Below are 18,552 nucleotides of genomic sequence, written 5' to 3' on the forward strand. Positions count from 1 at the left end.
TCTAGCCTGTCTTGAATATACAATAGTATAACATTCTTTTTACCTTTCTGCAATGCAACTTCAGTTGTAACAGGCACAATGAATTTTTAATTTGAGCACCAACTTTTGTTTAGCACCTTCGTCAGATTTGACGATGGAGCTGACATGAGCACAAGGTAGTTAAGAGCATGACTTCTGTCAAAGGGATCTGTCTGGTCTTTATTCACTTACCTTTTAGCTGGAACATCTCCCTTAGAGTAAGTTCAGCAGAGAAATAAAATGAGAACAAAAGGAAGAAAATGTTTTTTGCACAAGGCCAGTGACAGCTGCTGGTAATAACAGAGAGAGAGCACTTCTGATGTATGCATTGTCCTGCTTAGGCAGGCATGTTAGTGTCACATCGTGCTTCAAAGTGCATCTGGTAATTGCAGGAAGAGAGAGATCTTCCTCTGAGATGCGATTGACCCAGTGCAGGGCCAGGCACATTACATTGCTCGGGGAAACTTGAGGGAAGGGTCAAAGCATTTACTACTGGACTGCGAGATTTTAATTGCTGATACAGAGCAGCATGTGCTGGGGAGGTTCTTTGTTTGCAGTGGTCAGTTTAGTATAAAGGACCCACCTCTCCTCTCCCCATGTCCTTTCTTCCCTGAATTGATCACACCCACTCCACCAGCAATCCACCAGAGATTTACTTAAAGTGCACCAAGTTGTCACAGCTGTGCTTAGAACAAGTGCCTTTGTTATAGATCTTCACACTTTATCACTTTTCTCCTTTGTCCAAGACTTATTTTAGCAAATCTTTTCCACAATTAACTGTTCATATTATTCAGATGTGATTTTCTTTTTGTTTACTTTTGTTTTCTTTTTGTTCTTTTGTATGTCAGTTGAAATACTGATATATCACAGGGATGAAATAGAGTAAATGTGTATATTGTGGATCTACTGCCTTGCAAGATAGAGATTACAATGTGTTGCTCTGAGTGGAAATTTCTTACATAAATATGTACACCAATCCTGTTGCATGCTCTTCTGATCTAAGTTTTTTCCTTCAGCTGACAGGAGCTACAGGCCTCCACAGGTTGTAAAGTTAAGTTCAGATAATGGAAGCAATGTGCTTTTTATCCATAATATGTTAGATTTTAAAGGTATCCATGTGATATTAACCATTATTCATACCTTAAAGAAACAAATTAGTGAAAGGAGTATGAGTTGGAGTATCTGTGTATATTAATCTCTGTTCTTTTTCCTAGATGGTATCATGGAGCAATCAGTCGCACAGATGCAGAAAACCTGTTACGTTTATGTAAAGAATGTAGCTACCTTGTAAGAAATAGTCAAACAAGCAAGCATGACTATTGTCTTTCACTGAAGTAAGTATTTGTCAGTAAAACATAAATGTCATTTATAAGCCATAACTTCTCTGGTGCAAAAAGAGAAAATGATCCAGTCTGTTGCTGAACTGGTTCGGCTCAGAAGGGCATCCGGAGAGTTTGAGACTATCAGTCTGTTATTGTTGGGCTGTCCCTGTAATACAGAGGTCTGCCTTGAACTGGAACACACCTGCTTTGGAAATGCAGTTCAGCTCCTGTTGTCCCTTTTGTTATTTGATCTGTGTATTCTCTGGTATAGTAGTCCTCTAGATATTTTCAAACATTGAAGCATTAATGGCACATGCTTCAGATATATGTAGGCTTAAATTTTCCCTTAAATTCTTGTAAGTCTTGGAATACAACTTTCGTTTTTAAGTATTTCACTTAATTCTTGCACCAGTATAGTGATATTTGTTATTAAACCAGAGCACAACTTCAAGAGGAAAAGGTGACAATGAAATTTATATTTTGCAATTTCGGACATCCGGATGCCAGCCCTTAATGTCCTTTTGCCAGTTGTAGTCCCTTTCCATGTTGTTACTCCAAAGTTTTCTAAAACATATTTCCTGGTGGTACTTATTTTAAGTCTCCCCATAACTTGCTCTGTGATAAGGTAGCTAAATGACTGATATTCTCCAGTCTGTGTTTTCTGGAGCATAAGATTCTTTCACTGCTCTTCTGCCATACATTTGTCAAAACTAGTGCTGACTCTGGCCTCTTGATACAGTCTATTAATTCATATACCAGCTTCCTGTGATGATGATCGTTCTCCTATGGCTCCTCCAAAGCTCACATAATCCTCTTAAACCCATGGTATTGCAGTTAGAATTCATGTCCTATCCATTAGCTGGTGATCAATTTTCTTTTTTTTCCAGGAGCTCTCCTGACATCCTGCAAATGCAGTCAGGGTTTTCTCTCAAAGTATCTAGCTGAATAAATGTTCAGGTTATTTCACCACACTTAAGTTATCATGCAAACCTGCTTCCTTTGCTAGAAACCTACTTCTATTTACTTGCCAACTTGCTGACCATTACCATCTACAAACTACTGACAAAGTTATGTTTAATGCTGTTGTTCACATGTGATTTTTACTCACTGCCATAAGGCTCTCTTCCCCTTCTCCCCCTGTTTAGGACACTGAAGTTTATAATTCATTATTGTTTTCTAATCCTTTCCTTAATGAAGATGGTTTTCCAATCGAAGTAAGATTTTTGAAGAGTTTTGGTAATTGTGGATATCTTGTTCCTTAAGCTCGAAGAGTTAAGTTATTGGACAGTTCTCAGGTTTTACTCACAATCCTTGGTTGAAGCATTTCCTCACAATCAGCCTGGTTTATGACTACTTTTAGCTGTTGAAGCCAGCCCTTCAAAGTGTCAAACACATGATACTATTTTGTGTTCTGATTCCCTTGCCTAGAGGCATCTGATCAGTCTGTGATGAGGTTATTTTGCACCTATACATGCTTACCTTGAGGTCAGCCTGAAATCCATCCCTTCATTCATTTCACTGTCATGCAGTCTTACCTCCTCATTACTGTTTCACTTACAGGACCTCCTGATGCCTTCATCTTTTGTTGAAATGTGAACACAGGGTGTGCCAGAGCCTTTCTCTTGTAATAGATGGCAGCAGTGGGAACAGCTGTGTGAGGTGTGATCAAGTGGATGATCTGCCTAGCCTGGTGGCAGAGCTACAAGAGGAAGTAGAAAGGTTAAAGAGCATCAGGGAGTTTGAGAAAGAGGTAGGCTGGTGGAACCATACTCTGCCCTCCCTTAGACAGAAACAGGAACAGCCACCAGAAAAAAACCAAGATCAAGGGGATCCTGTATCCTCCCCCTGCCAGGCAGAAGGCAGTAGCTTAAAGGAAAGGAGTGAATGGAGGGAAGTCCATGCTCAGGGTGGTAGACAAGCCACCTCCTTGCCTACCTCGCCTTCCCAAGTGCCTCCGTACAACAGGTATGAGGCTTTGGATGTGGAAGGTCAGTTAATGGATGATGTGAATGATGGTCCATCTACACCAGAGGTGTTGCCAAGGTCAGAAAGGCCTAACCCCTGTATCATGACCACCTCCCCAAGGAAGAAAAGATGGGTTATAGTTGTAGGTGACTCCCTTCTGAGGGGAACAGAGGGTCCAATATGCAGGACAGACCCACCTCTTAGGGAAGTCTGCTGCCTCCCTGGGGCCTGGGTTAAGGGCATCAGTAGGAAACTTCATAGCCTGGTTACAGCCCTCGGACTATTACCCATTACTGCTCTTCCATGTGGGTGGCGATGAAGTCACAACACATAGTCCAAGGGCAATCAAAAGAGACTTCAGGGCCTTAGGATGGTTGGTAAAGGAATCTGGAGCACAGGTAGTTTTTTCCTCTCTCCTTCCAGTTGTGGGCAGCGACACTGGAAGAAACAGATGGACCCAGTCTATTAATACATGGCTCTGTGCCTGGTGTCACTGCCACAGTTTCAGGTTTTTCGATAATGAGATTGTCTACAGAGCACCAGGTCTGCTGGCGTTGGATGGGATTCACCTTTCTCAAAGGGGGAAGAGGCTCTTAGCTCACAAGCTAGTGGGGCTCACTGGCAGACCTTTAAAGGAGACTTGAAGGGGGAAGGGGATAATATCATACTTGCCCATGACAAGCTGTGGGACAACACGCCAAGGTTAGAGGGGCTAGCAAGGGCCCTCAGCCTATTGCTCTGAGACATACTGGGTACACCGCAGCACACCTGAAGTCTTACAGAGATGAGCCAGAGGCTCATGAGGTAATAAGAGCCAACAGGGGAACACTGGTGACATACCTCAAAGGAATTAAGGTGTGTTCCTCTAAGAAGGTGACATGGCTGACAGCCCAGCTGAAGTGCGTCTACACCAATGCATGCAGCATGGGCAACAGACAGGAGGAGTTGGAAGCCACCGTGCTTCTAGAAAGCTACAACCTTAGTTGCCATTACCGAAACGTAGTGGGACGAATCTCATGACTGGCGTGCAGCTGCACAGGCTGTTCAGAAGGGGCAGGTGAGGAAGGAGGGGTGAAGGGATTGCCCTCTACATCAAGAAATGGACAGATTGTGAAGAGCCTTCTCTGAAGAATAGCCATGAGCAGGTTGAAAACTTATAGGTAAGAATTAGAAACTGGGGAAACAAAGGGAACGTTGTGGATGGTGTTTACTACAGGCCACCCAGTCAAGGGGAGCCTATTGACAAAGCCTTCTTACTCCAGCTACAGGAGGCATCAGGCACGCAGGTTCTCATTCTGCTGGGTGACTACAACCACCCCAACATCTTCTGGAAAAGTAGCACAGTGAGCTGTAGGCAATCCAGGAGACTTCCGGAGTGCATTGAGATTAACTACTTACGGCAGGTAATAGACAGCCCTACCAGAGGGGATGCGATACTGGACCTGACGGTCACCAACACAAGTGAGCTAATCAGAGATATCAAGATTGGAGGCAGCCCAGGCTGCAGTGATCATGCACTGGTGGAGCTCACAGTCCTGAGGGATATGGGTCAGATGAAGAGTAAAGTCAGGACCCTGAATTGTAGGAAAGCAAACTTCCATCTGTTCAATAAGTTAGTCAATAGGACCCCCTGGTAAACTGCCCTCAGGGACAAGGGAGCAGAACAGAGCTGGCAAATCTTTAAGGATGCTTTTCACAGAGCATGAGAGTTCTTGCTCCCCAAGTGTAAGAAATCAGGAAAGGAAGGCAAGAGACAGGCATGGATGAGTGGAGACCTGCTGGTCAAACTAAAAAGCGAGGAGGAAATGCACAGGGAAGCAGGACAGGTATCCTGGGAAGAGTATAGGGACGCTGCCTGGTTGTGTAGGGATGAGGTCAGGAAGGCCAAGGCGTAGCTGGAGCTGAACTTGGCAAGGAACGCAAAGGGCTTCTATAGGTATGTCAGCCAGAAAAGGAAGGCTAAAGAAAGTGTACACCCCAATGAATACAACTGGCAAACTGGTAACAACGGACGAGGAGAAGGCTGAGGTACTTAACATCTTTTTTGCCTCAGTCTTCACTGGCAATCTCTTCCCACACCTCTTGAGTGGATGGACCTCAAGGCAGGGACTGGGGGAGCAAAGTCCCTCACACTGTAAGAGAAGATCAGATTTGTGACCACCTGAGGAACCTGAACATACGTAAGTCTATGGCACCTGATGAGCTGCATCCCAGAGTCCTGAGGGAATTGACTGATGTAGTTGCAAAGCCACTGTCCATGGTATTTGAAAAGTCATGGCAGTCAGGTGAAGTCCAACCATATCCTGGGCTGCATAAGAAGAAGCATGGCCAGCAGGTCGAGGAAGGTGATTCTACCCCTCTACTCCGCTCTGGTGAAACCCCACCTGGAGTATTGCATCCAGCTCTGGAGTCCTCAGTACAAGAAAGACATGGACCTGTTGGAGCAGGTCCAGAGGAGCACCACAAAAGTGATCAGAGGGATGGAACACCTCTCCTATGAGGAAAGGCTGAGAGAGTTGGGGTTGTTCAGCCTGGAGACGGGTCTGGGGAGACCTTATTGTGGCCTTTCATTATTTAAAGGGGGCTTATAAGAAAGATAGGGACAGACTCTTTAGTAGGGCCTGCTTTGATACAACACAGGGTAATGGGTTTAAACTAAAAGAGGGTAGATTCAGACTCAATAGAAGGAAGACATTTTTTACAGTGAGGGTGGTGAAACACTGGAACAGGTTGCCCAGAGAGGTGGTAGATGCCCCATCCCTGGAAACATTCAAGGTCAGGTTGGATGGGGCTCTGAGCAACCCAATCTAGTTGAAGATGTCCCTGCTTATTGCAGGTGGTGTTGGACTAGATGACCTTTAAAGGTCCCTTCCAACCCAAACTATTCTATCATTCTGTGATTCTATTCTTGATATACTTTGTGTCCCAATGGGTTTCTAGCTTGAGTAGTCCTATGTCTTCCCCTGTTTCATGGTAAGAGAGATTTCAAGCCTCTGTTCCTTCACAGTTTTGTTGACTTTAGTGAATAAGCTAGGAAGTCTACCAGTGGTGCAGCCAATGTTCAGGTGGCTTTGAACTCTTTCCAGTGCCTCATCTTATTCACATAAGACACTCTGTTTCACCTCATATTTTCACCAGGACAGATGTATGGCTTGTACAGAAGTGCTCAAACAAGGTGTGTGGGGGGTTGTTTGTAGAGTTAACCGTAGACTCAATGGCAACCAGCCATCCCTTCTTCAGATTGTACTGAGGATGTGTATAGCCTAGTTCATGGTGGTGATCCCACTGCTGGAAGTAAAATTGCTTCTGTTTACAGAAAAGAGCCCCTGAAACATTCAATTGTAGACTTAAGTTGCTGGCTGATACCACTGGCAGGCAGTTAATTTCTGTTATGATCCATCCCTAGGATAAGAGTAGGATATGCAACTGGACTTCACTTTTAAAAAAATCATAAAGGAGCTGCAGGCATTGGGCTGCTGGCATGAGCATGCTTGGGGTTGTGTGTAGGTGCCTGACTGCAGTGGTTTTGATAAAGCCAACCAAATAAGAGACTCTTTGTAATAATGCACTTGTCCTGCAACTGCTACACAGAACCTGACCATGTGTTGCTGTACCAATCCAGTGCCCCACTTGCCACATGGGACTGGCATCAGGACTGGCATCATAGGATAGTATAAAAACAGGTACCTTTAACAGGTAGGCTTGGAGATACTTGAGGTTTTCTGTAGGTATGACATACCTACAAAAGATGGAGGCTTTTGAAGGTTGCTGTTGAATGTGTGTAGTCAAATAATGTTCGGAACAGACCATTTCAGCATCAAACTTCTGTTTTATTTTACTGCTGCATTTATGATGCATGAAATGAAAAGCACTGGCTGCTGAGCATGTGGTAAGACACTATAAAGACACATGGTACTTATGGGAGATATTTGTTAATAAAGCTGTAGCATAAAATGACTGAGCTCCGACCTTGTGAATTGAAATGCCAGAATGATCTCAGCAATGCCTCAAGACTGCCTGTTATCCCATGGGATCTAAAGGTCTCTAGATCAAGTGCTGTGCAGCCTGATCTGCTCCAAATGATAGCAGGCCCTAGCATGCTTATTCTAAGGCTCTCCACACTACTTAGCCAGAGACCACAGTGTGCCACACAGCAGATCTTAAGTAGTCTCGAGAGGCATAAGACCAGCAGGGACTTTTATGCTCTGACAGAACTGAATAAGAACTGATAACTACTATCCCTAGCTATTTCCAGTTACCCCTCTACTTCAAGCCTGCCTTTCCCTTGCACGTACATGCTTCATGCTTTCTGTCAGTGCCAGAAGATGTGCTGGTGCAGTGGAAACTAGAGGCAATGTGTTCCCCATGTACTGTTGCACAGGGCTGTGAAAGCCCTATAGAGCAAGGTTGTCCTAAACCCCTTTACCTGGGACAAACTCATTTGGGTTCTGTTTGATTTCCATTAAAGCACATAGCTCCTTCTGTTGGCTTGTTGAAACCAAAGGGAGGGGGCTGAGGTTTGGGACTACTGCTGCTGTTTTATGTCCTTGAGCTGATCTGTCTGTTCAAATAGTAAGTTACCTGTAATTCACAAGAGCACATCTTTGGCTGCATTCCTTGCCAGAAGCAAGAGAGAGAAGGATAAAAAAGACATCTTAGGAACATCTGAAATAAAAAGATTTACTGGATTTCAACCATAACATGTCAGCTTCTCCACCTCTGTCAAATCTCCTTGTGACTTTCTGCTTTTCTTCCGGTGTTGTTCTAAGAAAATTCCCCCTACTCATTAGGTAGGGGAATTGCCAGGGTAGAGCACCAAGTCCTCTGTCAGCTGTGTGGTTCAAAGTGACAGCATATAATATAAAATAAAATTTTGAAATAGGAAGGCATTTCATAATGGAAAAATAAAACAACACATGTTTCCTACATTGCTAGAATGTGTTTTTCTGATGTTACTGCAAAGTTGTTGCTTTTTTCCTTGTCCAAGTGATATTTCATCAAAATGAATGCGGAAAAGCTGTTCTGACAAAACAGCACTTTCTTCAGCAAAACAGTGTTCAAAAGGCTTGGCCAATTTTTCTGTTTGAGAGCATGAATGATGTTTCAAAGCCATTAACATTTTCCGGAAAAAAATACTAGTTTTAATAACTAATTAATATTTCTTGAACGTTCTTGTATCACACTTCAGGCATAAGATCAAAAAAAGCACAGTCTGATGAGCTGTCTGCACAATTCCTTTCCCATCCTTTGAAAACTGAAGGAAAATGTGTGGGAAAGCTGTAATTCAAAGTCACTTGGTGTTATGGTTGTGTTGCAAAGCATTTTAAACAAGGTGTGACTATTAGTTATATATCAAGTATTGTGTCTGTGTAAACATCTGTGCTTGAGAGTTCCAAAGCAATTTGATGCAGGGATTAGCAACTAGGAATTCTCCTGTTCTGTACTTGAAACTCATGGGAACTGTTGCAATAGGGAAGGAGTGAATATTGTCTGTAGTGGCACTGTTTTGTCACTGTTTTCCCTCAGTTGAACAAAAAACTTGAGAAAGAATTATTGCAACATTTGAGAAACCATAATGACATTCAGAATTCACATAGTAACAATATCACATGACTTACATCAGGTCCCAGCATCTTCTCTTGCAAAATGTGTATTTCATCTCTTCAAGGCTTTTACCAGTGTTCACATGTGTGACTTTGGGATTGCCATTTAGGTTCTGCTCTTTGAAAACCTTGGGCCTGGCAGGTTCTAACAGTTATTGCTGTTGAAAGAGCTGTGAAACTGGTATTCCAAAACCAGGACTACTCTATCTATACTACTGTCAGGCACATGTTCTGCTTGTACTTGTTCAGGTAGGCTCCAACATTGCTTAGAAAACTAAGCAGAAACTGATTCACAAACAGTTCAACCATGAGTTTTTTTCCTCATCGCTTCCTGAAATTTCAGTAATCTCTTTGCATACTAAAATCAGAGCTTAGATCAAAAGGGTTTGGAGAAGAGGAAGAGGGAGGACTACGATTTCCAGGTTCCTTTCTGAACAGTGTCCCTGTAATCCTAGTCACTGGTCTAGCAGAAATAGTGGTGTTAAACAAGTGTAATGCATTCTGCCCTTGCCAGTTACTAGTAGGCACTGATATGCTGAGTCCAGGCATACCAGAAGAGGGGAGACTGTAAGACAGACTTCAAGAACAAATGGGGAAGGGGAGGCAGTGCACAAGGCTCCTTAGTGTAGATGTGAACAGTTTCAAAGCGTATACACCTGGAAGTGCTTAATGGTTTCAAGGTAGTAAGCTGACTTTCTTCCAACTTAATTTGTTCTTCATTTGTCATGTCTGGTTTGATATTTCTACCTGCAACTAGTGACAGCTCAGTTGGTTTACTTGGAACAAGGCAGGCAGATAACGGATTCACAATGTAATTTTTGGAAACTAGAAGGAGACAAGAAGGGAGTGAAGCAGGAAAGTATCTGAAAACATAATCCTTGCTTTCATCCACCAGTAAGCCTGGAATAATGCACAATTTAAAGAGTTCTGGACATCCAGAAAAGTAGCCAGGATAGAAATTAGAACTCAGCCCATCTTTAACAACGTGGTGATGACTATTGTCTGCAAACACTAGCAATCAGTAAAATCAGTTCATTGTCTTAATGTTCTTGCCTCTCAGTTCTTCTCCTTTGTGAACAGAAAATTTGCATGCTTGACATTGCAAAGCTTTGAGGTCAGTTTCACACAGCTCCTAGTTGCCACCTCTACTCTTCCTCTTCCTCAGGCTTCACACAAAATGACCTCTGAAATCCATTTCTGAGGGCTTTTTATTCAGACTGGGTTTTACTTAATGAAAGTAATTCTGGGGTTTTTAGAACCAAGAAGCAGAAATGCATGGGAAGAAATAGATTGGGATGTGGTTTTTGTGGAATTATTTCACAAGAAAGCACAATAAAATCCACCTCCATTTCAAACCAGCCACAAAACACTATTAAGGGGAAGACCTGCAAAAGGGAAACTCTAGGTTTTGACCTGTTCTAATTCTAAAAGCTGAATAAACACAACATTTGCTGAAGAGGAGAAGATGCAAAGGAGGTAGGACATGAGATAGTATGGAGGTGGGAAATAACCATTTTTCAAGAGTCAGGACGCTAGGTTAGATGGCCATCCATTTCCTCCCTGTTTTCCAACATACTGCCTTGAAAAGAAAATGGGAGCTAGTGCTTGACTGAGGGCTGTTAGAGATGTTACTGAATAATCAGAGGAGATACCTGAGAATTAAGATGACTGAAGGTTACTGATAACTGAATAAAGATAACCTCACAGGTTATCATCTGCACAGGGCCAGTTGACAGTTCAATCATCTGGGATGTTCCACAAAGACCCTGGTTAGGAGTTGCTTTTAACAGAAAAGCTACGTGCAAATAAAATCTCCAGGTTTGTTAGTCTTAGGCAGTCAACTTTCAATGTCTAAATGAGCCAAATGTCCTAGAGGGCTGTGATTATAAAATGATTCAGTGAATGCAAGGAGAGGTCCTTCATTCATTGAGCTTAATCTAATACTGCACAAGTCAGTTTGCTTTGTTATTAATTTTAACATTGCAGGACTACGCCCCTGAATAATTGTAATGCAAACTGCCTGAAAAGAAGAGATGTGGGGTGACATCCCATTGCCATGAAATAAGATAGAAATCTCAGGAAATAGTGATGGAGTTTTGGTCCTCAAAATGCAAACTTTATGTGGATTGCATACTACTGTTTATGAGAGATGAGGGTGACCCTTCTACCTCTGGTCATATCAGTTTTGTATGCAAGTGTTTTTAAGTCATCTATCATGAAAGGAATTGATTTAGTGTAAGTGTTGCCCTATACTTCTCATGAAAAATTCATTGAGCAATTACCAGGAAAAGTAAGAGGTATAAGAGGTGCATGCTAACTGTTGGTAATATGCACCAGCAGCTACAAAATTACATAATGTATTATTAAATATCTTGCTTTTTAGGAGTGGGCGATTTTGTTACTGGGGTCAATTTCATTAGCAGTATTTCATAGCCTTCTTGATCAAAAATTTCTTTTTGTTATGATTATGAGTGGTATGCAGCATTGGTGTGAATTGCATTAAAGATTGCATACATTAATGAGATGTGTTACCTGCTGGGGAGATCTCTGTGATTGCAGCTTGCTCTTCAAACATGTTTTATCAAAGGAAGAGAAATTGACAAGATTCTTCTTTTGATAAGAAGTAGGGCTGCTGGAGCTGCCTTGTGCAGCATCACTATGAGGCATAGACAGTGCTTTGGTGAAACAGTACGATCACAGAACTATTAGTTCATGCCACACTTCAGCTGCTTTGCAGTGAAGGGAAAAAACAGCAGCAGAAATATTCCCTTGTTTGTAAGCAAGTGGTCTGAAGCTCTGATTGCCAAGCTGGAGCACTGGTCCAAAAGGAGCTGAAGCAGAGAATGGAATGGAATGGAATGGGTTACTTACCCCAAAGGAGCTGGGTCTCAGCTGGCCATGGCTTTAGCTTATTGACGGAGATGGTCTCCACCGTATTTGTCTGGCAAGCCCATTATACTGAAGTGTTTTCATCCTTTCTTCACGCAATCATATTTTGCTTTCCCAGGTTTGAGCTGACCATTTGCAGATGGCACCAGTAAAATAAAATACAAATAAAAAAACCATGAAGACTTTATTATTCTAAAATACACAAGTGCACAGGAAAGTACCATGTTCCCTGCTTCCAGGAGTCAATAGTTGTTCTTCTGCACACTTTAGGATAGCTGGCTCTTCAGCGTTTGTGTCAGACTAGGAGAGACCTGCATGCAGGACAATAGCTTGTCTACACTCCTGTCTGTCTGCATTAACTGCAAGATTTCTCTACAGATAGTTGCAAGGTGATGTCATCCCTGCTGGCTGGTTGGCAAAGGGCAAATCCAAACAGCAGGAGGTGAGCAATCTGCCGTGCAGCCTGCACCTTGTAGTGTCTGCCGTCACATTGGAATGACTTCTCACTTTCTTGAACCTCTTGTCAAAACTTATCCCTTTTGCAGGTCTTCCCCTTAATAGTGTTTTGTGTCTACCTTGAAATGGAGGTGGATTTTATTGTGCTTTCTTGTGAAATAATTGCACAAAAAAACATTTTCAGTTTCAGGAAAGTTTTAGTTAGGAGTCCTGAAATAAAATTTCACAGGTTTCTCTTATTCTTTTTTGATCTTTTTTCTTTAATAGTAGATTTTTACAAATGTTTCAAATCAAAATTGTTGAACTAGAAGCTCTACTTAGTGGTTTCTGAAAATATACAAATGGTAAAGATTAATCATAGACCCCTAGAGAGATCTAGATGGGAATGGACCTCTGGAGGTGTCTAGTCCAACCCCCTGCTCCAAGCAGGACACACTCATCAGGTTGCTGAGTGCTTTGTGCAGGCAAATTTGGAAAACTTCTGAGGATGGAGACCCCCTGACCTGTCTAAGTCTGGTCCCAGGACTGCACCATTCTCATGAGGAAGAAGCTCTTCCCTATGTCCAGTGGGAACTCTCTTTGTTGCCACTTGTACTTGTTGACTCTGAGAAACTTCTGTCTTCTCTGTAACTCTTCCATTTAGGCAATGAATTACTTCAGCCTGACACCCTCCATCTCATCTTTTCTTCTCCAGACTGAACAGACATAGTTCCCTCAGCCTATCCTCGTACATCCCACCCCTAGACCATGTTTAGCGGCCCTGCTCTGGACTTGCTCCAGTACTGGCTTCTTTTCTTTGGGGGGGGCCCTCACACCAGTTACAGTTACAGATACATATGCTGCCTCACCAGTGCTCTGTAGAGAAAGTAGTCACCTTCTTCCAGCAGCTGGCTACACTTTTGCTCCACAGCCCAGGCTGCAGTAGGCCTTTGTGGGCAGACTGTTGAATCATGTTCTGTGTCCTCTCCACCATAGTTCCTTTCCTGGCCAGTCATGTCCCAGCTTGCACTGCTGTCTAGGTTTATTCCATCCCAAGGGCAGAAGCTTTCTATTTGCCTTGGTTGAATTCCATTAGGCTGTTATCCATATCTTCTAGGTCTCATTCTTTTTTACTCATCTTCACAAACAGTGCGGCTTCCCGAAAGACTGAGCTGTCATGGTATAGAGGAGATGCTTTTTGTTCGTTTGTGGAATTCTGGTAGCCATAGACATCATATACTGTAAACTCAATGACTGTGTACTACCCAAACCTAAGCATCTACACAGGTCCTTATCAGGGAAGCAACAGCCATCTGTCATGACTACTTGGCTTGTAGCAGTTTGTTTACATTTTATGTGTTTTCTTTTTGTTTTAAAAAGGGCATGTGTCCTTACCCTTTCTGCATGAGAGTACACTTGGCAGATTTTTCTCCAGTTCTTGCTATACTACTGAAATTAGCATGCACCTGTGATTCCATTAATTTATCTGCACACTTTCAAGGTATTTTGTAGCAAAACAGATGCATAGTGAACTGAAGGAAGGGAACAATGCATCTGTCCTTATAATAAAGTATTTAAAGATGCCACCCTTGTTTAAAGGAAATAGAGAGCAATTATGATTCAAAAGAGATTCTTTTCTGCTAAGAAATTTATACTTAAAGCAAGATTTTAAGCATGTAGAGCTATAATTACAGTGCCTGCAGTGGTTTCTGCTCACCAGAAGGCATCACTTCGTCACAGAATTGTTGAATGTATCTGGAGGATATGTCCTTGATTGTACTACAAGCACTTCTGGAGGGAATGTTGCACCTGCTAAATAGAAAATGGCAGATTTTAGAGAAGCTGCTTTGAACATGGCATGATTTGTTTTCCTGCTCTTTGTGTCATCTTAAACTGGGTTTCCTTGCTGACATAGACTGACTCCAGTTTTAACACTATTGTCTTTTTCCCTGGACACACTTGGAAGAAACAATGGTTTGAAGCCAGAAAGTTAGGGAGTGGGACATCAAGCAAGCTGTAAAAACCCTCTAGTCCTCATTAAACATCTTGAAGTGTAGGAGCTGTCCTTTGCTCTTGTTTTGTCCTGGCTAAACTCTACGCTCTTAAAATAGCCTGTATGACATGCTAAAGACAGCAGACACTGAAGGGTCACTGCTGGGAAGAGATGAGGTCAACTCCACCACCTGCTGTACTATACAGCAGTGTGGGTGCTACCTGTCAGAGTGGCATTATGTTTGATGGGTTGCTTTCCAAGAGCAGACAGGGCAGTTACCATGTCACTATTCTCTTCCCTGTGTAATCATGAGCCTTCCCTCAAAGACACAGCATACTGTGCAGGCAGGCAGGTAGGTCATCTAGGAATTGAATGCTTCAGGTGCCGAAGTCAGAGTGGTTTCTGCCTGCAGAAAGGCTGCAAGATAGCAGCCTTTGCTCAGTACAGTGCAGGTGAAAGTCTTCATGCCATTCACCTTGGGAATGGGCTTATCTGAGGAATTTTTCCCAGCTGAAGCCACCAGGTTCTGCACATAGCCATGTTCTGGGCACTTGCTGCCAGGGTGGGATGAGTGTGGTCTGTCCTGAGGTCTCCAGGGCAGAGTGAGGCTCATGGGCTCACTGAGGACCCCAGGGCTGAGGTCTCCAGCCTCATCTGAGTGAGGCTCATGGCCTGCCTATGTGTCTATGTGTCTATGAAGAGAGCCTCAGGCCTCTGACAGGCCAAAACCAATGATACCTTTTTGTCTAGAAGTAATGATTGGCTGTAGTGAAAAGTAAATGTTCACAGGAAAACGTTGTGGGGGACAGGAAAGAGGTTGTTCTCTGGCATACCTCTGGATCAGTTCCAGGGTAAGACAGCCTTGCACCTGGATCCAGACAGCACAGGTGGTGAAAAGAAAATACTAGCTTAGGCTGCCTTTGTGTTGGACTGTCCATGGGGGTTTGCAGCTAGCAGTCACTGTCTGTCAGAGTCTGGCCACTGTTTTGGCATGTCACCCAACAACTGCTTGCATTTTGTTCTCACACATTCCCCTACATCATGAAGGAGAGCCTGTCACGGTGCTGCTCCCCTCTTCCCTATGCACAAGCATGAACTTAACACTTTGCTTTCCTTGCAGGAGCAGTCAAGGTTTTATGCACATGAAACTGATGAAAACCAAAGAGAAATACATCCTGGGTCAGAACAGCCCTCCCTTCGACAGTGTTCCTGAAGTCATCTACTATTACACCACAAAAAAGCTGCCTATCAAAGGAGCAGAACACTTGTCACTCCTCTACCCTGTAGCTGTACGGACCCTCTAATAACCTAGTCTCACCCCTTCCTGTGGATGGGAGATGAGAGGTAAGCTGGGTTGCACAGGATTTTTGCAGAAATTCAGTGCTTGAGTCTGTGATGGAGAGTGGCAGCCTTTAGTCTTGGGAACATGGGCGCTCTGCAGAGTTGTGTATGGGACTGTGTGTATGGTGCTCATACGCTGCAGCATGCCTCTAGAACAGTGCTTCTACGTAAGAGAAAGAAAACTTATTTTAGTGCAAGGATAACAGGTAACCTTCCCAGAGCTTCTCTGTGAATGAAAGTACTTCCCAACAAAGGTTCTTCCTCCACGTTTTGAGAAGAATCAACAAGTTCTTCTCAGCACTAAAACACCAGCAACTTTTATTCTCTTGCTACCCTGAGAAACTTCTCCATGTGAACGAGTAACCTGCTTCTGAGGGACCCTAGGGTGTTCTTGGTGGACCTGAGAAGGAGCTGCTTAGCAGCCAACTCCCTGCAGCTCTGGTCACTTAGCTTGGTGGTGTTTGATTTTTTTAAGGCAATTTCTTGATGTAGTCAAATGTTGAGCTCCTATTAGGCACACAATCTGAAAATAATTTTGTGAGAGCAAATCATGGTCAATTATTTATTAATAGGGAATGTAATTAAACAGTAGTTTGTTATATATTTTTATCCTTTTTGGTACAATAATCTCTTAAGGGTTACTGTCTTCATTTGCAAGTTCCATTCATAGATGCAGGCAGACAATTCTGTTTGGGGCAGTTACACTGTAATGTTTTAAGTAGCTGAGAATGAGTCATTTTAATATGTGTGTTAGTATTTATGCATGAGGGTGATTGAAGGCTTTTATAAAGCTTTAGTAGGCAAAATCTTCACTTGTTCATTCATCTGGATCAAACAGTTGTCCCACTGAGGTAGCAGACTAATAAGTGTGTGTCACACTGCCTTTCCATAAGATGGCTTTTGCAGCTGTATAAATGAGAACTGCTGTATGTAGCAGAGCAGAATTTGTTTTTCTCGTGTACCAAGGCATTCTTAAAACATGGTTCTTTGACACATACCTTCTGACCAGTGTTTATTTTCACCACGAGCAGAAGCCTCCTGCTGTATTTCAGTCACTGTCAGGCAGAAGCACTGCAGAAGCTGCGCTGTACCTTAGTCCTGCCAACTCAGTGCCCATCCACTTGAGAGATATTTTCTACATTCTCTGTATGCTCATTGAATGGGATAAATGAAAATAATATAATTGTGCAGAAATTGGAACTGGGGAATCAATAGCCTGTAGTCCTTACTTTGCCCCTTCTCCCACTTATGTGTAGAACGTTCTACATTAACCCATCAGCTGTTGTAGTAGCAAACTGGTCATATGCAGTTTCTGTATTTTACAGACTGCAATAGGACTGTGAAATTGTGTGTTATTTAATTCAGCTTTCTTACGTAGTATTCCCTTTTATGTATGCTTAGAAAGAAGTGCAAATCTGAAAATTGTAATGGAATAACCCTTTACTGCCTGCAAAAGTAGTGCTTCAGTGTATTGTCTAATCTGGTAAGAACCTCAAGGATGTCCCATATAATGTCATCGGTGATGAATGTTCTGCTTCCTTTTAAGCCTGCGTTGTTCTTTATATGACATCCAACACAGTTTGAACAGGAGTGGATCACATGTCTGTGAAGAGCCCAGTGTCATTCTGTGCAGCAAGAGTAGTAGGTCAAACTGCCCCCATCTCACCCAGAATTTGAAGCCGCATTGGAATAGGTTCTTATTGGTTTTCTGAGAGCAGGGTGACATGATGGAGTATAAAGAGACAACATTCCTCTCCCAGTGTAACCCAACATCCCCTTTTTCACGTACTCACCTACATGTACTATTTATTTCCCTAAAGTCTTTGCAGAACTCTTCATTCTCCTCTTAACATCACCCAATTGGCAAGAGCATACAGGCACTTTTAAGATAGCATATTCTTCTCTCACCAAAATAGGAGTTCATGAAGGTGGCAGAGCTCGCAGAGATTAGGAATCAGATTGCATCTGCTGCTGTCCAAGTCTTTGCCTGTGGGGGCTCTGGCAACTCCGTCATGCCTCTTGGGAAAGAAATATGTCATATTTCTTCTTTTGCATGTTGAAGTGCATTTTTGAATATCTGGCATTGTTGCTGTTCTATGGCCTGTTTATCTTCTTCAGTAATGGAAAAGTAAGCCCCTACTCTTTCTAACAAGTTACCAGTAGAAACCAACAGCATCATTAACCAAGGCCTTGCCAAGCTTCCTTAAGTACATTGTCTTTAGTTCATGGAGATGACTGTTGTACCAAATCTTTCTTGTCATGGGCCTGATCAAAAGTCAGCTGGTGCCACTTTATTGCTGTCTGCAGATTTTGGGTTGGGATCCCTTGCTTCATACAAATCAGGACAATATGCATCATACAAATGTGTATACAGTTTATTACAGCTTCAAAGATCAGATCGGGGTTCTTGGTTCAGCAAAAGGAAATCATATCAGAAAATGTTGGTTGTCTGTGGGAAGGTTTTTTTGATTATTTTTTAAAAAGACTTTTATAAAATACTCAGTAATTGCAGAATAAATAAAACCAGGATTTCATTTGCACTGTAATGTTGTATTTGTTTATTTAAGTGATTGTATGATATTTTTCCAGTAAATGAATATTCTTCCCAGACCTTTTAATGTACAGTGAAAATGCAGTGTGTTGCAATGTGCAGCATTGCGTATAGATGGAAGATCTCGTAGCAATCATGCCTATATAACACATTAAAAGTTTATTTAAAAAAAAATTATAAACCTCTTCCTTTTCTTCCTCTATCAATGTGTACTCAGATTGTCTTGAACAGCTAATAGCTGAAACAGCCTTTCAGAACAATTTGTGTTTGTGTGTCTTAACTGTGTATTGAAAGTAATCATTAGGCTATAATCTGGTCTGGAGTCTGGAAAATAATTTGGCTCAGTTCTGCCCTGAGTAATTCATTTGACAATGTGCACCTTTGCAAGGGCTGTGCCAAAACAACACCTGTGCGTGTGTGAATGACATTGCTGTC

The 18,552-nt window shown here is 42.5% G+C and overlaps 1 protein-coding gene across 4 annotated transcripts in view; it reads left to right on the forward strand.

Annotated features, from left to right (window-relative positions):
• The window catches only part of SHB (SH2 domain containing adaptor protein B), a 75,308-nt gene extending 57,196 nt beyond the window's left edge, over positions 1-18,112 (forward strand). Inside the window, exons 5-7 of one of the 4 annotated variants that reach the window (XR_008233518.1) lie at positions 1,233-1,352; positions 15,346-17,718; positions 17,754-18,112. Coding sequence is in view for 2 of the 4 variants with exons in the window: in XM_052777250.1 (XP_052633210.1) it covers positions 1,233-1,352; positions 15,346-15,529 (304 nt within the window). In the remaining 2 variants the exon portion in view is untranslated. Of the gene's footprint in view, positions 1-1,232; positions 1,353-2,900; positions 6,952-15,345 lie in introns of those variants that run through there. The other 3 variants (XR_008233519.1, XM_052777252.1, XM_052777250.1) reach the window with 3 other exon arrangements.
• Positions 18,113-18,552: the final 440 nt, after the last annotated feature.

Source organism: Harpia harpyja, chromosome Z (assembly GCF_026419915.1).
Source record: "Harpia harpyja isolate bHarHar1 chromosome Z, bHarHar1 primary haplotype, whole genome shotgun sequence".
Lineage (NCBI taxonomy): Eukaryota > Metazoa > Chordata > Aves > Accipitriformes > Accipitridae > Harpia > Harpia harpyja.